Consider the following 22,122-nt stretch of genomic DNA (forward strand, 5'->3'; position numbering starts at 1 on the left):
ATTTTCATAATAATGAATTTATTTTTTATTTGTCATTTTAAATATAATTAGAAAAAGACATGTTTTATAGTGAATTAGGAGGGAAGAGGAAATGTTGTGTATTCTGTGTTTTTCCAAATAAACATCAGGAAAACTATGAGCCTGTATTAGACATAAGGTCTATATTCTAGTATATTGAAATCTATTCTTCCTTTGGAAGGGATCCAGTTACAAATTTTACAAATATTCCCTGTTAAAATAGTTTTTATTGTAATATATACTGTCAGATGTGCATTTCACAAGCTCCATTACATTTGTCTGCACTTGTTGAGAATTGTTTTCAATCAATTTGTTTTTTGTTATTGATTAATTTAGTTTTGTGGCCTAACCCTGAGCAGTACTGAGCTCCTTTGGAGCTTCTTGCCGTTGCGGGTCATGGTCAGCAGGTGGCGGTACGGAGCTTTTTTGACGCTCGCAAGCCGTTGCGGCTCCCGGTCACCAGGTGGTAGGACTGAGCTCCTTTGGATCCTACTCGCTCACTGTTATTTCTGAAGAAGAAGAAGAAGAACGCTCCCAAAGCAGTCAACATGGCGTTCAGTTTTGGCGGTGCCACGAGCAACACAGCACCAAGTATGTCTGTTGTTTGTGAAGTTTTATCATATTTATTTAGTTAGGAGTAAATATATATTTATCGAAGCTATGCTGTCATGTTTTTTGTGTGTTTATGTCAGTTATATATATGCTGTGCTAGCGGATCACAGCAACTGCCGTTAAGCTACAGTTACGGTCAATTGCGAAAACTGGCTTTTATTTTTTTACGCAATTAAAAGCTTTTGACAATACTTAAAATAGCACGGTTTTGTTGAGCTATGTGTACTTAGCTGCCGTTAACAGCGCTCTGTATCATGTGTCATTGCAAAGGTACGTCCGGGTTTTCATTTGGTTCCTTTGGTGCCAAGACAACAGCGTCCACATTTGGGTTTAACCCGACAGCCATCACGACCACCGCCTCGTCCGGGTTTGGCAGTAAGTCTGCGTCTTCAATTCATTTAGATGCTGTGGAAAATGTAATATTCGGGGGCTTTCTAACCCATTCCTGCTCCTTTTATTTGCTAACGAAGAAAAAAAGCACATGACCAGTTAGATTTATTTTTCATAACTGCTCTGTTGTTAACCTGCAGAGTCTTAAGTCTTAAATTTTTATAACAGATGAATATTTTATTATTAAACAGCATAATCATAATTAAAAGACTACTTGGTAACGCGTTTACAATAGATCAACAGGTGATCAGTGGGGCTTGAACTGAAATTCCTTTTAGCCTGGTGGTTGTGGGAAACTGAATTCTCTACTTGCTTGATCCATTGGAGAGAATGACTGTTTAATCCACTGAAAGATGGACTAAATTCAGGTCTAAAATATCTTAAAACAAACCAGAAGGAACTCTGATCATGATGATGTACTTATTTGTAGTAGATTGAAAACCAAAATAACAAAATCTCAGTGCAGTGGAATAAAATTACAGTATGTACAATTTAAAGAAAAGAAAAGAAAACTGAGGCCAAACAAAACCCTACATTTTTATAATCTTGCTGTTTCCAATTTATGAAACAAGTTATGAAATAGATCCAGATGAATATTTTATCAAATAATAAACATGCTTGTGGGTTAGTTGCCCTAAATAGGGCTAGTAAACTATATTTGATCATTCATTTGATTGTTTAATTTTACACTGTTTTTTATATCTTATTTATTTTGAGGGCAGGTTTCATATCTTTGATGAGCTGCTTGATTTGTTTCATAGCTCTTACAGCTCCTGGTTTTGGGGCAGCCACCACCACCACCGCACCAGCCACAGGATTCGGCTTTGGCTCCACCAACACTGGTAAGATGCGGCACAGAAAGAGCTCGTGTGTTGCTTCTCAAGCTTATTTTTATTACAAATTCCTCCTCTTCTTCTAAATGTATGCCAGGCTTGGCTTAATTTCTTGTAACCCCTCCGTGTCACTCTCTGTTTCTTGCTGCCTGCCTTCCCCGGCTGCAGGATTTGGGGGGCTCGGAGCCGGAGGCAGTACGGCTGGTGGGTTTAGTTTTGGGGGGTTTGGTTTAAATGCCAACCCAGCTGCAGTGAGCTTTAATGTGGGGTGCTTTGGTACAGCAACCACCACTGGCTCTGTTTTCAATTTTGGTAATAGCCTGGCTAGCACAGGTAGATGACTTTTGTGATTCAGTTCATTGTGTGTCTGTTAAAAGAAAAAAACACATCTTCATTCATTTGTCCACTTTCCCCCCACATTTCACTTGATGCTTGATTGTGTGCTGTTCACTTGGTTTACTGTAGTTCCACTTGCATAACATTTGTGCAATTATAAGCTGTTCATCCCATATGGTTTCCATTTGACTGTTAGTTTCCAGAGCAATGCTGTATTGATGTCTCGATTTGTTTTCTTTAAAAATTGTGATGTTGTTTTTGTGTTCATTTATGGTTCTATTCTTTCATTTTTGCTTCTTCTTAAGGGTCACCTCCTTGTATTACATTTATTTGTATTTTCTTCACCTCCCAGGCGCTTTTGGAGGCTTTGGGGCAACAACTACAACTGCTGCTGCACCGGGATCCTCTTTTAGTTTTGTCAACCCCTCCAACACAACAGGTCAGCACCAAGTTCCAAGAAAGAGATCAACTGTGCTCGTCACACTAAAGATGAGCAGGAATCAGTCACCCTTTGGAGAAAAAAAATGGCCATTTTAGTTACTAAATTCTGCATAGATGTTCCACCTTTGTTTAGTTTAAACTACTAGTTATGTCAAATGCTTTTTATTACAAAATATAAATGCTTTAGCGATGGAAATGTAGTAAATAAATCAATGTTTTATCATATTTGCTTGAATCAAAAATGAAATCAAATTGGAAGATTGTTTACAATTTTATGTAGGGGTAGGGGTTGTTTTTAAATCCGTTTTCATGTTGGACCTTCTTGCCACCAGGGGTCACTCTCCCTCTAAAGAAATCACCGTTCTTTTCTGCTGCACTTCTTCTGCACAACGTTTAATGGAAAAACCTAAACGCTGCATGCTTTCAACCGTCTTGTGTGGCCAAACTGTTGTGTTGTAGGAAGCTTGTTTGGGAACACACAGAACAAAGGGTTTGGGTTCCCAACCGGGCTTGGAGCTGGAACCGCAACCGGAACATCGGGGTTTGGAACTGGGTTAGGCACAGCTGGCCTGGGCGGATTTGGAGGTTTTAATATTCAGCCGACCCAGCAGCAACAAGGTAAAGGGGGGTATTTCCAGGATGGGGAAAATCTTCCTGGGATTCTGCTCTGTAATGTAATGTATGTTCTTCATCTCTTGTTAAGGAGGCTTGTTTAGCCAGCAGGCCCAGCAGCAGGGTCAGCCTCAGCCCACCCAGCTGTTCCAGCAGGTCACCGCTCTCTCAGCCCCCACTTTACTTGGTGATGAGCGCGACTCCATACTTGCTAAATGGAACCAACTGCAGGCCTACTGGGGTACAGGGAAGGGCTACTACGGCAACAACAACCCACCCGTGGAGTTTACCCAAGAGAACCCCTTCTGCAGGTTCAAGGTGCTTGCAGCTGCTTCAGAGTGAATTCATCTCTTGCTCTCAAATGTAAACACTAAAACGGTGTCTCTCGGGGTCCCCAGGCAGTGGGATATAGCTGCATCCCAGTGAGTAAGGACGAGGATGGTTTAGTTGTCTTGATCCTCAATAAAAAAGAAGCTGATGTACGAGCCCAACAGCAGCAGCTGGTCGAAACCCTCCACAAGATCCTAGGAAGCAACCAGACTCTAAGTGTCAATGTAGAGGGTGTGAAATCCCTGCCAAATGACCAGTGAGTTATGAAAACCTTCTTTTTTTATTGTTATTATTATTTCTCAACCTATAGTTCTGGATCTGTCAGTGATTGCAGTAGACTGCAGACAGTGATCCCGGTGCTGACTCTCTTTTACAGGACAGAGGTGATCGTTTATGTTGTGGAACGTTCTCTGAGTGGCACCTCGAAGCGCATCGCAGCGTCTACGCTTTTCAACTTTCTGGAGCAAGCCAACATCAAGGCCCAGCTGATGCAGATTGGGGTAGCCATGTCTGTCACGCGCACCGAGCTGTCCCCAGCCCAGCTCAAACAGCTGCTACAAAATGCCCCCGCAGGTACATCCATGGGTGAAACGTATAAGCAAGTTTGAATATTGGGTTCTTTATGCAAAAACAGAAGCTTCGGTGTTGGTAGAGAGTGTGCGACTTCTCTAAGTTTTAATTTTTGTTCTTTTCATTAGATTGTCTAGTAAATGGTTCATTCAAAGTGCATTTTTTTTTAACCAATTTTCACGTGTATATTGGAGAAACGAACAGTTAAAATGCCTCCTCCAAAGTTTTCTCTAAATGGTTTTAGGTTTTTTAACATAAGCTTCACAGTCGATCATTATGTATGTAAAATAAATATGTAAATAAAAATGTAATCTGTTTATACGCACATCAATATTTCAGTCTTACATCGTCTCATATTCAAAAAAATGAGTGATGGAATAAGCTTTTTTTCAGATAACATTAGATGGAATGTAATCATGTTATTTTTATTCTGCCAAAAAGCAGCATCAGAAAAGGCACAGCAGTGCTCATTTTCTGTCGCCCTGTTATGGTTTCTGGCAGAGTTCTAATCTGGTCGTCACGTAATATAATTTGCAAATTATAACATTTAATTTTAAGATTAATTTCCAGCAATAATTTGTTTTTTACCACCAAAAAACGTAAATGCATGAAATAAGTAAACATTTTTTTATGAAAAAGATTTTTAACTATAAATTCCATGTCATTTTAGTTTAATAGTTCTTGTTTTACTGAAATCACTTCTTAATAATCTGTTCAATTTCCTCCTGAGAAAAGACTATTTTTTCAAAGCAGTCTTCTGAGTAATAACTAACCATGTTGTCCTTTTGCTCAGGTGTGGATCCCATCATTTGGGAACAGGCGAAGGTGGACAATCCTGACCCAGAGAAGTGCGTTGCTATTTAAAATGTCTGTTTGACTTGATAAAGGTAGTTCTAAAGGCAGACTGTTCAGGTTCTCATTTCCTAAACAGCTTCTTTGCTGTTGAACATTCTAAATTACTCTTCAGGTTGGACTCTTCTCAGTCCTCTTAACCCTCGTGCTATCTTAGATGACCCCAACCGTTGCATTGACGTGTTCTCCCTACCATGACAAAGGTGGATAAAGGTGGAAAGATTTCATGTAATCCATGGACACCAGTGAAGATCACAAATCATTGAAGAAAAAAGGTTCAGTGCACTCTCTTGTGGGGTCTAGATGACCCAACTGCCAATGTTAAAGTGCCTAGGATAGCACAAGGGTTACTGACAGCCGTAGTGAGACCCACTCTGAAGAGCAGTTGAGATGGTGGAAAGATTTCATGTAATCCATGGACACCAGTGAAGATCATAAATCATTGAAGAAAAAAGGTTCAGAGCACTCCCAACGTTAAAATGCTTAGGATATGGATTAATGTTAAAGTTAGATCATGGAGTTTGTTAAAAACATTTTTTTAATTAGCTGTATGCAGTTGAGATGTTCCAGCCAGGTTTGAAGTCATGATGGGTCAAAGATGGCATCAGTCAAGGGGTTGACCTCAGCACAGTTGATCACATGACTTGGATGGAGTTTGATTGGTTTGAATTTTATCTCACTGATAGACTTATTTATATTTGAGTCCTCTATAAGCCATGTGGTGCACCACAAGGTTCTTTTTAAGGTCCCAATTTTTTCATTTCATTTTTTCACTTTGAAATTAAAGTATGGATGCAGCTAAACCCGGGCAAAATGCAGAATTTAATCTTTGGTCCTGAGGCTGAGAGTGTCAAAAACGATCTTAAGCATCTAACAATAACATTTTGTGACTCCGTAAGAAACTACGCTGTTTTCAGCTCAGCGCTCCGCCAAAGCATGGGTCAAATGCAGACATAAAATGTCTACACCTCACTGCGTAACAGCTAATGGACTTTGATTTAAACATTGGGTTACTTTCACGCCTTTAAATCTTTCTTTCATTTTTTAATTCAAGTACTATTCCATGAGTTTATAAAGTTAAATGAAGCTACTCCTTTTTAGAGTTTGTAATATTCCAGTTTTAATCATAATTACAGTTTTGCATCTTTTTGCTACATTTTTCATCTAAATTAGTTTTACTTTATGAAATATAGATGACAGTGTTTAAAGTCCACCCACCTATTTTTAATTTTTTACTTTTTTGTGTGTGTATTTTATTGCATTTGGAGAAAGTAAAGTACTTTTAGAAATTTTGACATGAAAAGTGCTTCATAAAGTTAATAAAATGATGAGAGCGTGCCATAATCCAGAGGCAGAGCCGGGCCAATGGAAGACAGCTGCACAGACATTACATAAACGTAATTCTAACAGGTTCATTTTCTACTTTTTGGTCAGTTAAGAAGTAATTTCCAGACGTTCGTCTCTTCTTTCAGGTTATTCCCAGTGCCCATGGTTGGATTTAAAGAGCTGCTGCGCAGGTTGCAGATCCAGGAACAGATGACCAAACAGCACCAGACCAGAGTGGATGTGAGTGAGATGAAAAATAGTTTGTGGCTCTTGGTTGCCGTTTTAGAAGTACCGGTGCACAAAACCATCTGATATCAACGCAGGAATTCTGAAACTGTGGTCAAGGCCCGAGCGCAGATGTTCGCGCTCGCTGCCAACTGTTTGTTTTTTATTTTGAAGTTATTTTTACAAATACAGCTGCAGGTGTTTTCACCGGGGGGTTCAAAATTGACAATGTATTTCATAAAACGTGTACACACTAGCTTTAGAATAATGCTTTTAACTATTCAGTTAACCACCCTAAATATGGTGATTTTAAATGGAGTCATTATTTACAGATTAGTTTTGGATTGGAAGATAATCCAATATTATTATAAAAAGAAGTTTAATAATGTAATTCGAATCATTTAAAAACTGATACAACTTGGTGGAACAAAACTAGGACTGCACAATATGAGGAAAACTCATGATTTGTGATATTATTGATCAACATTGCGATGACGATATAATTTGCGATGCATGAAGAAATTGCGAAACAACTAAGTACAGAATTTCCATTTCACTGCTACAGTTTAATTTAAATAAGAGTCAACATAACTTAAATTATTCTTCCAATGACCCTCGTCTACATGGGAGGCAAACATCTAACTTAAAAGGGCTCCATGCGATTGGTTAATTATGTAAAGGAGTACTTCTGATTGGTCAAATGCAAAAAGGCATTTTATGATCCATTAAATTCTTCAAGCTGGCATGAGATTGTTGTAGCACATTTAAGGTAAATATTTATTGGAATTTTTGCCATCTTTTTTTATACGAATATTGCATAGCTTGACATCACTATAATGACAAATTTGCTATTTATTGTGCAGGTCTAAACAAAACAAATTATTATTATGCTTGAAGAAACTTTGAGAGGAACTCCAGGTGTGATGCTGGTAGTTTTTAGCATTAAGAACTATTAAAACGCAAAAAATCCAGTGCATTGTTGTTTGAAATTGCAGATTATATCGAATGACATCAGTGAACTGCAGAAGAACCAGGCTACAACCGTGGCCAAAATCGCTCAATACAAGAGGAAACTGATGGATCTGTCTCACAGGGTGCTGCAGGTAGCGTCCACATTTATCAGATTAGACTAAATTGTAATTACAGAGATGTCTGTATCAGACTGTCGGTATCAGTAATTCTTTTATTTAGAGCTTGTTAGAGTTTTTGTTTTTTTAAGTGCCTTAAAAGTTCTTTAGATCAAAAACCTCAGAGCTGGTTCTTTTCAACAGCTGATCTGCTCTGAGCTGCATTTTTGCAAGAATCGCCAGAAAGTCCAGACATTATCCTGCGAGGAAAAAAACAAAGATTTTTGAGAATATATTCAAAACATAAAAACTTGAGATGGACAAAGAAGAGTTGAGACAAGCTAGTAAAGACACTTGCTGTCAGTTTAAAAGATTTTCATACGAGGTATTTATCTCGCAAGTCCAAATCTGGGGTTATCTCGCCACCTTGACCAAACTGTTTTTGTGCACCTCCTGCCCAAGCTAATGCCGTATTCTATACACTTTCTGGCAATGTCAGGATCCTTTCATGATATAAAGACTTCTAATGGAGTATTACGTTGTAATAATGAGCCTGCAGCATATACCACTGATCATAAAAAGATTCAAATAAATATCCAATCCCTGTTTGGAATGCGAGTGGCGATTGTAAATGATCAGGCCCAATTTCCAATCATTTTCCTGATTTTTTTTCTATTAATACTGGAAATCACACTTTTGTTTGTTTGGGCAGTCCTATAATTTGACTTAAGAAAGGTGATGTTTTCTGATAAGAAACCGTAGCTATAAAAAAGTGCGTGGAAGGGGTTGAAAATGGATTTTTAAATGAGAGCCGCTGTTTGGACTTTTTGTTCACCTGCTGCAGAGACTGAATAATGAATCTTTCTTCAAGTCTGTAATCTTGCAGCTGTTGTTGATGATCAGGTGAAATCCCACTGAACTGGCGTTCCTGGCAAAATCTCCATAAAGCTGAGAGAAGTGTTTGTGTGGAGGCTCAGAGGCCCTCTGTCCTACATTCTTTCTCTCTGAAGGTTTTAATGTTGTCCGGTACTATTCTTCCAAGTAAACTGATGAATCCCATCTGTATATTCTATCACATTTGAATGTTTTGGCACTGCTTGCATTTATCTCCGCTCGGCAACACTGTCCTGTGTATCATTGCCATGTTTTCCTGGAAGGTTTTGATCAAACAGGAGATTCAAAGGAAAAGTGGCTACGCAATCCAAGTGGACGAGGAGCATCTCCGAGTGCAGCTGGACACCATTCAGTCCGAACTCAATGCCCCCACACAGTTCAAGGCAAGTCTCTGCAAACTGGAGCAGGAAGCTACTCTCACTGAAGGCTTTGGTCTGGAAGTAGACAAAATGGGTCTAAATTTGTAACTTTATAAAGCTGCATTTGACAATAGAAATAGCTATGTTGCCTCACTACTCCCTAACTACTAAAGGGCTATCTATGGTTCTGGAGTTAACATGCTTACTGCATTTTTTTGAACAGCAAACTTAATAACTATTGATATTTTACAAAGACTTTTTATGAATCCACTGTGTTCTGATGAGAAAAACTTTGAGGGTTTATACAAAATGAATGTAAAACACTTTTTTTTTTTAAATGAAAAATTGTTCAAATGCAGTTCATTGTGGTCGATATTCGCCAATCTAGTGAGCAGCGATGCACACTAGTTTCTCGGAGAGACTTCTTGGAAATTTCCAGGGCACTTGATTTTGGAATTGTAGATTCAAAAATCCCAAAAAATTGCACCAAGTGGTGAGTAGTGAGGGAATTTGGACACAACCCGTGTTATTAATCTTTGAATAATTTTAGTCCATCTTTGCGTATCTGCTGCTGTTTGGTGGTTTCGTGGACGTAGATGAGTCTAAATAGCTTAAAAAACAGCAATTATTTCATTTCTTAAGAAATAAGTCTTTGCCAATCTTTTTCGTTTTTGTAAAGTCTGTCATGTTTGTAAATCTAAAGTACTGTTGGAGATCAAACTGCCTTTGTGAAAACCCACCAATAACTGTTTCCCTCCTCTCATTAAGGGTCGGCTGAATGAATTAATGTCCCAAATCCGAATGCAGAACCACTTTGGAGCTGTGAGGTCAGAAGAGCGCTACAGTGTGGATGCAGACCTGCTCCGAGAAATCAAACAAGTGAGGGATCCTGTCACTCATTTGCTTGTACGACTGTCTATAATTTGTCGCTAAGCGTCTTCTTCTTTCCGTCATGCAGCACTTGAAGCAGCAGCAGGAAGGTCTGAGTCATCTGATCAGCGTCATTAAAGATGACCTGGAAGACATCAAATTAATAGAGCATGGGCTGAGCGACAGTGGACACATGAGAGGGGGCATCCTGAGCTGATTCCAACCTCTCAAAGCCTCTTCACACACTCTGACCCTTTATTTTGAAAAGCAGAACATCTTTCTTCCAGACCATTCTATTTTGCGATCTTCAGATTTGCTCGTTGCAGAAAAAAAATCCCGGGCTTTCCAATCAGTACAGCAAAACGACTGCGTAATCTGGATTGATACAGACAGCTCAATGGAATGATCAGTGTCTAATAATAGCCACGTCAATCAGATTATGCACATGTGACTGCCAGTGCTTTGTAAACAAAGAGGTGTTAAGTGTGTCAAGATGTAAATACATCTTTGTATTTTTTTTAACTATTAGAATACTAATAAATTTAAATTCTAAACCTTTAATGGTCTGTTTTTGTAGTAACTAGATGCTGTAATATGAACTAAATGTTTATCTACTTCCTTGCATTTCTGCTTACCTTATATTTAAACTATGGTACACCTGACACCATTGTTTACCTGCAGACTTCCACTTTTCTATATCTCATCAAAGCAGGGCTTGAGTTGATAGGATTTACATTTAGGCTTTGCATCCCTGCAGGGATGAAAAGACTGATTGGCAGCTGGACTGGTTAGGCAGCTTTCAAGCAGATTAGAACCCCCACATGTAGTCGGGTCACCCATGCATCTTAAGGGTTTGCACCACAGTCGGTTTGCAGGTTTTACCAACCAGAGACGTGGGAGGAAATGCAGAATTTAATACAATAACGAAACCCAATTTATTCAGTTAGTCTGCACAATATTGAGAAATTTTTAAAAATGGAGATTTTTATTGGTTTTTGTCAAAACATATACAGTGATTTTTGTTTTTAGTTTTTTCTAATAAATCTTTTTTTTATGTAAAGCGATTTTCCCTTTTCATCCTGTTGACTTAAAACTATCAGGCACTTAATTTTCAATCAAATGTATTAATAAAAAGCAAATCTGAAAGACAGAGTTTAGCCACTGCAAAAAGGTTCACTTACTAGAACAGTTTTTAAAGCTCCATTTAACTGATTAATTCAGTTTTTCTTATTCTAGAACAACAAAGGTTCTTATGCAACATGACTTTTTTTTTTCAAGGCCACCAAAGAAGCTTGAGTGTGTTGAATTACCCGATTAAAACGAATGACACAATTAATTGCTTGAACACAAAAGGTTTATTTCTTGTTTATTAAGAAAACAAATGTTCACTCAGATGAGATTTTAAAAAAATAAAGATGGTAAAAAATAACAACTTTGAGGTAGAAAACATCTAGATAACACCAGATCCACTTACTTAATCTACTAATGTTCTATAGATGGATCCTTATAATCCAGTCTGCAGTTCAGTGCTGCTCCCGTTTCAGGCGTTCAGCTGTGTGCAGACAGGTCCACCAACCGGAAGGCCTCCATGAACTCGTTGATGTCAATGCTGCCGTCCTTGTTGAAGTCGATGCTGTGAGCCAGGTCGGCGATTGCTTTGTCGCTGATCTCCATCTTGAGATGAGAACTCAGGAGCTTCCAAGTCTGACGAAACTCCTCCAAAGAGATCAAACCTGGAGGAGAGTGGTACACCGAGTGCCGTTTGGCTTGTCACAGCCTGAAGTGTGGGCAGATCAGCCTTGAAAATAAGTGTCGTGTCGCTGTCCCTCACCTGAGTGATCCGTGTCGATGATGCGGAAGATGGTTTCCAAATTGGAGTGGTTTTTGTACATGGTTTCCAGGATACTGGTGTCTGAAACCTGCAAACGGGATCAAATGTATGGTTTTTCTGCAACACTATAAGAAGAATGATCTACCGGCACACTGAATTTGAATAAAACGGAAGTATATTTGAAATTCCTCTATCACAATTGTTGTTTTCACTTGAACGTTTTTTCTCTTTTGTGTAGCTCCTTTAAGCAATATCAGTGGTGAACCTTAAAAACACCTAAACTGAATTAAATTAAAAAATAAATATAATAATAAAACACCTCTAGTTTGGGCTCAGTGATGGACAACTCCTTTATCCACTGCTGGTAATCCACCATGCCATAGTGGGTTCTGCTGACAAGCTGAGAGCGCAGCACCCTCCAGGGCAAACCCAGCTTCAGCACGCTCTCTGTAGCACTCGCCCAGTGTCTCATCGAGATCTTCCCTAAGGTCAAACGTGAAGACACAGGAGAGCAAGTAAAACCTGGTGAGTGGTCGGTTTGAGTCAAAGGGACTAAGGAGGCCCAAAGGGGCCATTTGTGGCTGTACCTGTTTGATGAGGATCGAACTCCTGGTAAGCCCTGATGAGATCTGATTTGTGCACAAACAGCTGCTCTCTCAAAGCTCTCAGGGCTGATCTCTCCGTCCAACCCACACTGGCAAAAAAAAAGATATTGTAATTTAGCCTCAATCTGAAATGTTTTTAAATGTCACATTGATTTTATTGATTTATTGTGCAAAAATGTTTAACATGTGGCTTTATTTGTCGAACAGCAACTCGTGTGTGTACCTCTGTCTCAGGGTGAGTTCTCTGCACGTCCTGCTGGCCTGGTACTGAATGAGGTGCGGAACCAGATCAGCTCCCATTCTGATGTAAGCCCCTCTGTTACTGCCCACTTCATAATAGTTGGAGGCTGAAAATATTGTGAGCACCTGCATGAGAAAGAAGAAACAGAGTATCATGACTGCTAACTCTGACCTCCATACTTTCCTCCCATAAGTGTCCTCTTTGTGCTCACCCTGCGGTTGTGGCAGAACTCGTAGCCATCCTGTTTGCACTCGTGGGAACGGATGAGAAGCTGCAGGTTGTGTCTTCCCAGCACCTCCTCTGTAACATCAGGGCCCCAGTAGCAGCCCCCACCTCGCACCTCATTGGAAATGCATCCGTTTTGGGGCATGGGATCACTCCACAACAGGTTCACTATCTGAGTGAAAGTTTTAGACCTTGAATCGAGTGATGGTATGCAGGTTGACATTTCTTTATTAGAAAAACTGAATACGTAGAAAAAGTTAGTTAAAGTCTGCTTATCAAGAAAATCTCATTTTTTTACGACAATACTGCAAAAAGAAACTTCTAGGAACATTTTCCATTAGATCCTGGTTTGTCATCTGTTGTGCTACAACACCTGCACAAATTAGACTCATAAAAAGACAATACACTAAAAAGACTATAAGGTAAAAAGACCTTTGTTTAAAAGAAATGTCTTATTTTTGCAAGAAGATAACCTTATCAAGAAAGTATTTCCATTGCAAAATAGTCTTAGTTTAAGAAAACACGTCTTAGAGACTAGAGGTGTTGTTCTTAAAGTAAAAATTTTTTACCCCACTGGAACATTTTTTTTTTGCCCATTCAAAGAACATTTTCAAACTTGATGAATTTGTGAGGTCATGGAACCGTAATTACCGTAATTATAACACATCACAACCAATATCACAGACAGAGAACAAAACAATCATATGAATATCTAACAGCCTCAGCAGGGTTTGCACGCAAGGAGAACCAACAACTTCTTCACAGGAGATAGCTTGTTGATGTGGCTACCTTTTGCCCAATAAATAGCCTTCTTCAACAATAACTTTAGTGTCATCATATCATTTTGAAAGATAAGAAAAAGCTTGATAATTGTTGCTACCTAAAATGGACTTTAAGAATGAAGTACGTTAAAAAATAAATATGAATGAAACAAGGTGCAATTTTCCTAATGACCACTAGGAACTTGTTAAAAATCTAGTCTGTCCTCAGTTTTGCAACAGCTTTACTCTGTTTTTTTCAACAAATATTTCTATATTTTGCTTTAGGGAAAGGCTTGGATTTGGCACGTCTAAATATTGAAGACCGTAGAGCTGAAAAGCTGGTTTTCACTCAAACTGGTGGAAACCAACAGGTCACCTGATCATTTAACTAAGAGTCATTAGTTGCTCAGTAAAGCTGTTGTAGAGCGGATATTTGTTGGTACATTTTTTTAAACAAAAACTATCTCCATAACTATATAATCTAGTCACAGAAAATAAATGTTAATTTTTTTTATAGCTGGTGTTTTTGTTGTAAAGTTTGGCTATTTATTTTAGTGTGAAACCAAAGTGTTGCCCACTGAAAACGATCAATAATGTCCAATTTTTTAAGTAATAAGGAAGGACATTATCAACAACTATTAAAACAGCTTCAAAAACAACAAAACCCAAATTAAAAAATAATAAACAAAAATTAAATCTGACATTTTTTTAACTAAAAGATATCCAGCAATCTACTGGTATGACACCTTTGGTGGAATTTTAGGCCACTAAGAGAGTACTCGGGGGTCTAGATACTAGACTTAGATGTTTTTACCGTTACGTACCTGTTTCCAATCGTGTCCATTTGCTTTTGATGCCTCTGCAAAGTCTGGATCAGAATCAGAGTCCAACTCATTTCCATTCTTATAGGTTTGGTCAAATCCCGCCAGCCTGCGCCGCCTCTTCAGCTCATCCTCCACAGAGGAACTCAGCTGATGGCTGATGGACGGGTTTTGCAGCGAGCGGCGAGGAAGGTTGTTCCTCTGAGGTAAGGTAGAGCTGTGGTTAGTTAGAGAGCGGACTCTACGCCGGCCCTCAGCTGGTCCGTTGTCATCTTCATTCTTGTTGCCATTGAGGGTTTGATGGACCGTCTTAGGAGGCCTCAGGACTGACACATACTGCAGGTTTTAGAAAACATGACATAGAGTTTTAGGATGGCTTGGCTTGATTCACACACAAAAAAATGACGTTGGGGCTGAAGGCCTTTCTCACTCGGTGTCTGTCCACTCTGCTGACCACACAGAGGTCAGTTGAGTTAGATATCCCACCATGAACCACCAGAACTTTGTCGTTGATCACTGTGGCTAAAGGAAGCCAGCTAAATATCTTTTGGAGAAGCTTTAGTATTTTTTTACCATGCACCTGAAAGACAACGGAAAATTAATCATCAGTTTTATTTAAATTCTTTGATTAAATTATCTCAAAAATGTTTAAGTTTACCCTGTATTTTCCCAAAATCTCCTTTGTGAAACCATATCTGGTTGAAAAAAGGATCAAATTAGTTCCAGGTTTAAATGTTTCAAACATGGGAAGAACAAAAAGAGACTTTTCTTGACTGCATTTTTTCAAAAATTGTACCAAAACTGTAAGGTTTTTAAACTTTAAATGAAAGAAGTAACTTACAAAAAAGCATTTAAACATAATGAACAACTTAAAAAAGCAACCTGCATCCAAAAGATCTTGATTTTTCTTAAAACAAAAAACAACAAAAAACCAAGAGGAATTTACCACTGGGTTAAATTAAGACACATTTTTTAAATCAAATATTAAGAACTGCAATATCTGTCTCAGGTAATATTAGAAAACCTTAAAAGTAAGTCAGAATGCCAGTACATAAGGATGGAGGATGTGTGGATTTTGCAAGATCAATACATAAAAACCTCAGTAACCTCTAAGGAAATTCAAAGCCCAAGCGCAGGAACACTTTGGAGAAAAAAACACAGCTTGTTCAATTTGATTTATCCTTGAATCATGGAATCATTATATTAAATTTTGATATTAAAAAAGTAATAAAGTTTCATAGCTAATCTTATGAAACTCAGTTACAAGACTTGATTACCTTAAATTAACGATGTGGTCCTCATGATTTCCTCTGTTCAAGTGCAGATCATTTGGGTAGACAAGCAAAAACCCAAATAGGATGAGCAAAATCTCCAAAGAGCTCTTCCCACGATCAACAAAGTCTCCATTGAAGATGTATGGCTTCTCGCTGGACGGTAGACCATTCTGCACACATCAAATTCAGGTAGTCAGGTTCCAAGAAATATGTAGAAAAACACGACACTTTGTTTGCCTGAAGTACCTTATAAAATATCAGCAGCAGATCTTCAAGTTGTCCATGAAGATCTCCTACAAAAGAGGGTATTCAGCTTAAAGCACGATATGTTGGGTCACAAAGAAAAAAAGAGAAAACACGTGGTCAAAAAAAGGCCAGCAGATTTTACCACAGATTGTGATCTCTTTGGTTTGGGAGACAGAGACGTAGTTGATGTTTGGAAGGATTCTGAGAAGTCTCCAAGTTTCTCCAAGAATCTGCAGAACATATCGAGCATGGAGCTGCTACTGGGAGAAAAAAGCATGCCGTGAACTCACTGGCTTCCAGAGAAAATATCAAACAATTCTCCACTTTTGCCCTTTTTTTTTTTTGCTTCAGACATATTTGGTTGTTCATACTTGTTTGTGCTTAAAAGCCTCCACCAGCTTGGACACCCCACAGAACGTCATGGGGAAGGTCAGATGGGGGCCAGTGTAGCTGTCTGGTACCTCGATGTCCTTGTAGCAAAAGTATCTTTCCCACTCGGTGTCACGGCAGATCTCGTTCTCGTGAAAAATGTGAGATATTAGGTTTCCTTTAATTAAGAAAAAAAAAAGATTTGGGAAAACAAAAGAAGAGAGCTTAGACTGACTTACTGGTGAAGATTTATCATAAAAAGGGAAGTGTGGACCTTACTTTCACTACTGGCTGGGGTGAAGTGATCCATCAAAAAGCCAAAGAAACTGTACAGCTGCAAGACAGTAAGAAGTAAAGGAATAATAAGTTATTCTTATTTAAGGGTCACCAAAATACTTTAGATTATGATTTCTCAGTGAAAGAATAATTAATTCAAAGCACAGATTGGTGGATGTGTCAAAGGAAAGTCCCAAAATAAAACTTTTTTAATAATGGTATCATACAAGTTTCCAACTGTGTTTTGGTCAGATAAGAAGTTGATGCCATAAAGAAGACCGATTAAGATTTAAAGTTTTACTACTGTGCGTATTTACATTACAAAAATGTAAGATGAAAAATTTGGATTCCTGTGCGTGATGTTGCCAGAAGACAGTTGCTTTCTTCCCCTCCAAAAAAAACCTTGTTTCAATGTCCTAACAGAGGACATTCTGAACCACTGACATCAGGAAATAGCAGACTGTGGCAAGCTATGCAGCAGGGACAAGTGGCATCAAAACTTCTTTGACCATTAACAAGTTTGTTTTTCCCAAAATGATTTTTGCAGTGGATGCAGTTTTCTATTCCTGTTAGTTTGTTTGTTCATGCAACTTCACAGAAAAACAACTTCATGGATAAAAGTCAAAATGAAGTTTAATTTGCCAAAAAGCTGATTCTTGAATTAGGGAATGTTTTTACCTGACCAAAAATCAGCTTTAAAAAAAGGATTTTTGTGTGTAGTGATATGTGTAACAAACAGGACACGTCCAGTCCAGTATGTAAACATACATTGCATTTGCTATAAAGTCTTGGATGTTTTTATAGTGCAAAACTATGGTAAAATAAAATAAAAGTGTTTATGTGGTAGTGTTATGAGTATGTAGACATGCAAATCTCCATAAAAGACCTGAAACAACTTTAGCTAAATAAAATTACAACAGGGGATTATTTCAAGTGAAGTTAAATTCCCATTAGTTGTCACGCATCTAGGTTTGTGAAATTTGTTCTCTCCATTTGACCCACCCCCTGGGGGAGCTACAGCCACTCTCTAACCCCCCAATCCAAACCCTAAAGCTGAGTGTCAAGCAGGGAGCCATTGAGACCCATTTTTAGAGTCTTTGGTATGACTCTGTCATGGATTTGAACTCACAACCTCCCAGTTTCAGGGCGTCCACTCTACCGCGAGGCTGAGCTGGTTTACTATACTATATGATACTACTTGGGGCCGTAACAATTTGAAACTAAATGTTATGATAGGACCCTGATTAAGATAGACCGTCAGTGTTCAGCCACAAGACCATAGATTTTCTTCAATTTGACTATTTCATTTCATGAAAACCACAAGTTCAGAAAAATTTTATGTGAAAATGTAAAGAAAATGTATAAGTAAAAGTACTTTTTAATCCAAGAAAAAATATTAAGTGAATTCATAGCAAAAGAAACCCAGAGGAGTTATAATAATTATTGGAGATATTTCATTTATTAGAATGCACAGAAAGAAAAAATGGTGAAGAATGAAAAGGGAAACCTGTGTTAATTAAGATGCAATAATCTGTGTGAGGCCACCTTTATTTGGTCTTGTTCTCCTGCGTATTCAATAGACTGGAAAATGTTCCACGTGCACCTGCGTCTCATCTCCAGCCGAGCCACGTACTGCCGGTACCAACGCTGGATCAACAGAGCCGCTCTAATTGCTAAAGAATAAGGGGGAAAAAACACACTAAAGTGGTCAACTTCTTTTAGCTCCTAAAAGCTGCTTACATTTTTATGGTTCTAGTTAAAACTATTATAGGGCCACCAGCATTTTTACTATAATTAAAGAAGCTTCTGATATATATGTTAAATACTTTTAAAAGTGTGGGTGTGTTTTCTCACAGTAAATAGCTAAAACTATTCCAAGACGACTTCAATGGGTGTGTCTGACTGACCTGTGGCAGCTTCACAGGTGCATGAAATGTGGGTTTGGACAAGTTAAACACAAACAAGCCTGAACTCAGATGTTGTCACTATGATTGAAATGGGAATTACCTGGGACCGAGTAAATGCTCACTGAAAATAACACAGAAAAGACAGAAAATGAAGACTTTTCAGTCATGTATGTACATCCTTGAATAATGATCTTCAATCAACTAACCTCTGCTGCATTTCTTCTCCTGGAGACTTGATTTTCCCATGCCACATCCCATGACCCCTTGCTATTTTCTCTGTTGGAGACAATGATACTTTTCATGTGTGAAAAGTATCATTACACATCTGACCTTGTACTTTGTTTCCTGGGACTAGTGAAATATTGCTTTTCTAAACACAAAGTAACAAAATTTTCATAGAAAGTTTGACTACTCGCCTGATAAATTCCTTTTTCCTAATATAACACAAACTTTATCAGGAGCATGAATAACTTCTAAAGAAAACTCACCTTCAACTTCTCATGTCTTTTAATTCCCTTCCTGGCTTCTTTTGCACCTGTGAAGAACTCCTCTGTCTCAGTGTTTTATCAGCTGAAAACTTTGGGTGCGTATCATCTCTTGGTTATCTGTCATCACCCCTGGACACAAGTGTTATGTTGCAAAACTCAGCAGCAATACACTCTTAGCTATCAGGAGCACAGAGCACTTGTGGCTATCAAAACCACTCACTCAAAACAAGATGCAGGTGGATTAGGGTTAAATCTTACTACAGCACTCATCTACGCTGAATAAACAGATGAAGGCTCTGTTAAAGGGCACTGTGCTTTCTGAAAGGAGGGAATGTTTTGCCAAGGAAAAGACGTTCAGACGGTTTAAAATATGATCTAAGCAGTAACTGCAAATAGCGAAATTTATTTTCAACAGTTAAAGGTTTATTTTTTATTCTCTAAAGTGATTCTTTTAGAGCAGATGGGAATCTTTATAAACTGGATTGAGCTGGTTTAGGTCATATTTATTTCAAAGGTTGTGCACAAATTCACTATGGGGCGTTTGGCTTTTTTGGGGGGGATGGGGGGTGTCCAAATCTACAATTCAAAAATCCAGTGCCCTGGAAGTCTCTATGAAAAACTGGTGTGTATTATTCCTCAATTATACCACGATGGATTGCATAGGAACAATTAGTCATCTGAAAAAAGGGTGTTTAAATAATTTTGTTTTAAATCATTAAGTTTTCATCATCAGTAGAACACTGATGACTCAAATAGTCATCATAAAATGTCAAAAGTTGTTTGAATTTTACTGTGGCAAATGGGTGACATCATATTTGCCTAAAAAAAAAAAGTAGTGGATACGGGTCTGAACTGTGTTGAAATGCAGGGCACTGGGCAGTCTTGCACTATGTATTGTCTTTTGGGGGTAAGGGAATTCAGATGTGCCTAAGACTCCAGTTCTGTTTGTTTAAATGTTTAAATGTTTTGTCGTTCTCACTTGCCAATCAATATTGGTGAGGAAGTTTTAAAATTATTTTATAAATGGCTGTCATTATGTGACAAAGTGTAAAATTAGTAGAGTTTCACATTTTACCACAAAATGGAAAAAAACAAATCACAAAATTTCACATACAAGCTTAAGTCTACAACCACAACGGAAGTTTTGCTGACCTTTGACCTCAGGAAAAATCCACCATCTTGGATTAAAAAACAAACAATCAACACCTTTAGTACTAGCTACAATTTAAAAACCTCCTAACTTGCCTTCTAACTTCTCGGGTACCATAGCGAAGCTATATTACCACGGTGAATTTTAAATAAAACAAATCAGATGCCATTGAAGCGCAGACTTTCAGCTTTTATTCCATGGGTTGAACAAAAAGATTGCATAAAAATGTGAAAAACTAAAGCATTTTTTAAACAATCCCTTCATTTCATGGGCTCGTAAGGAATTGGACAATTGACTTCCATGCTATTGCATGGGCAGGTGTGGGCAATTCCCTTGTTATGTCATTATGAGTGAAGCAGATAAAAGGCCTGGAGTTGATTAGAGGACTCGTGCTTGCATTTAGAAGATTTTGCTGTGAACAGACAACATGCGGTCAAAGGAGCTCTCCATGCAGGGGAAAGGAGCCATCATTAAGCTGAGAAAACAGAAAAAAACGTCCGAGAAATTGCTACAGTATCAGGAGTGGCAAAATCAACAGTGTGGCACATCCTGAGAAAGAAAGAAAGCACTGGTGAACTCAGCAACGCAAAAAGACGTCCACGGAAGACAACAGCGGTGGATGATGGCAATCATTTCCATGGTGAAGAGGAACCCGTTCACAACAGCCAATCAAGTGAACAACACTCTCCAGGAGGAAGGCGTATCAATATCCAAGTCTACCATAAAAAGAAGACTGCATGAAAGTAGATACAGAGGGTACACTGCAAGATGCAAGCCACTCATAAGCCTCAAGAATAGGAAGGCTAGATTGGACTTTGCTAAAAAGCCCCTCAAAAAGCCAGCACAGTTCTGGAAAAACATTCTTTGGACAGATGAAACCAAAATCAACCTGTACCAGAATGATAGCAAGAGAAAAGTATGGAGAAGGCGTGGAGAAGCTCAAGATCCAAAGCACACTACTGTACATCATCAGTAAAACACGGTGGAGGCAGTGTGATGGTCTGGGCGTGCATGGCTGCTAGTGGCACTGGGACATTAGTGTTTATTGATGACATGACACAGGACAGAAGCAGCCCAATGAATTCTGAGGTGTTCAGAGACATACTGTCTGCGCAGATCCAGGTGAATGCAGCCAAACTGATTGGGCGGCGTTTCATAATACAGATGGACAACGACCCAAAACATACAGCCAAAGCAACTCAGAAGTTTATTAAAGCAAAGAAGTGGAATATTCTTGAATGGCCAAGTCAGTCACCTGATCTTAACCCAATGGAGCAGCATTTCACTTGTTGAAGACTAAACTTCCGACAGAAAGGCCAACAAACAGCAACTGAAAGCTGCTGCAGTAAAGGCCTGGTAGAGCATTCAGAAGGAGAAAACCCAGCATCTGGTGACGTCCATGAGTTCAAGACTCCGGGCTGTCATTGCCAAAAAAGGGTTTTCCACCAAATATTAGTAATGACCATTTTGTTTTCAGTTATTTCATTTGTCCAATTACCTATGAGCCCATGAAATGAAGGGATTGTGTTTAAAAAATGTTTTAGTTTTTCTCATTTTTATTCAATATTTTTGTTCAACCCATGGAATAAAAGCTGAAAGTCTGCACTTCAATGGCATCTGAGTTGTTTTATTTAAAAGTCACTGTGGTAATGTACAGAAACTAAATTAGAAAGAATGTTTCTCTGTCCAAATATTTATAGTCCTGACTCTACCTGCGGGCAACCCAAAAAGAAAATGGTTGCTGTGGAGTTAAAACCAAAGATTTATTTTTGAAGAAAAAAAAGTGTTTTTAATTTATTTATTTTTTTAATAAATTTGTCACATGCAGCTCTGACCAGGGTGACAAGGGCAGAGATGAAGGTTCCAGGGGCATGCAGTGGCCTCTCAGCTAGTTAAGGCGGCGAGGACAGAGGGCACCTACAGCCCACACAACGCCACTGGCGGCTTTAATATATGTTGCATCTATTTTATAGTAATAGAAGTTGCTTAAAATAACTTTATTTTTACAGAATTACATTTTTTTTGGCTGCATTTATATTCATGGTTTTGTAAGCTGCTTCTTTATATTGTTTTCTCCGAGTACTCTTGCGTGGTTTAAAAATCAAAATTCAATCTCTGCGAGACAATAAAAGGCTCTTCAGCATGTCTTATCTTGTGCTGCTGAGAATTTTCTATTCTTAAACCATTACCATG

The 22,122-nt window shown here is 38.5% G+C and overlaps 2 protein-coding genes across 4 annotated transcripts; one reads left to right on the forward strand and one right to left on the reverse strand.

Annotated features, from left to right (window-relative positions):
* Positions 1-391: 391 nt before the first annotated feature.
* On the forward strand, positions 392-10,296 carry nup54 (nucleoporin 54). 3 transcript variants are annotated; one of them, XM_078956338.1, is made up of 15 exons: positions 434-609; positions 901-1,005; positions 1,782-1,862; positions 2,022-2,186; positions 2,542-2,628; positions 3,090-3,248; positions 3,334-3,560; positions 3,641-3,828; positions 3,949-4,145; positions 4,936-4,990; positions 6,467-6,560; positions 7,541-7,648; positions 8,770-8,889; positions 9,634-9,744; positions 9,824-10,296. In XM_078956338.1, exons 1-15 carry the CDS (start codon positions 567-569, stop codon positions 9,950-9,952), a joined length of 1,869 nt encoding a protein of 622 aa, XP_078812464.1. In that variant the 5' UTR covers positions 434-566; the 3' UTR covers positions 9,953-10,296. The 3 variants fall into 3 exon arrangements, with proteins under 3 accessions (XP_011480014.1, XP_078812464.1, XP_020563283.1); XM_020707624.3 differs by having other exon boundaries at positions 436-609; positions 2,022-2,057; XM_011481712.4 differs by lacking the exon at positions 2,022-2,186 and having other exon boundaries at positions 392-609.
* A 775-nt stretch (positions 10,297-11,071) lies between these two features.
* ppef2b (protein phosphatase with EF-hand domain 2b) lies at positions 11,072-18,918 on the reverse strand. The gene is made up of 18 exons (XM_020707622.3): positions 18,780-18,918; positions 18,498-18,567; positions 18,392-18,412; positions 17,930-18,057; positions 16,388-16,442; positions 16,111-16,286; positions 15,882-15,996; positions 15,740-15,786; positions 15,497-15,663; positions 14,878-14,914; positions 14,650-14,799; positions 14,223-14,555; positions 12,624-12,809; positions 12,395-12,537; positions 12,154-12,260; positions 11,886-12,049; positions 11,567-11,654; positions 11,072-11,468 (listed from the first exon to the last, which is right to left on the reverse strand). Exons 2-18 carry the CDS (start codon positions 18,547-18,549, stop codon positions 11,284-11,286), a joined length of 2,154 nt encoding a protein of 717 aa, XP_020563281.2. The 5' UTR covers positions 18,550-18,567; positions 18,780-18,918; the 3' UTR covers positions 11,072-11,283.
* Positions 18,919-22,122: the final 3,204 nt, after the last annotated feature.

This window comes from Oryzias latipes, chromosome 12, assembly GCF_053564925.1.
Source record: "Oryzias latipes strain Hd-rR chromosome 12, Olatipes_Hd-rR_3.1".
In the NCBI taxonomy this organism is placed as follows: Eukaryota; Metazoa; Chordata; class Actinopteri; order Beloniformes; family Adrianichthyidae; genus Oryzias; species Oryzias latipes.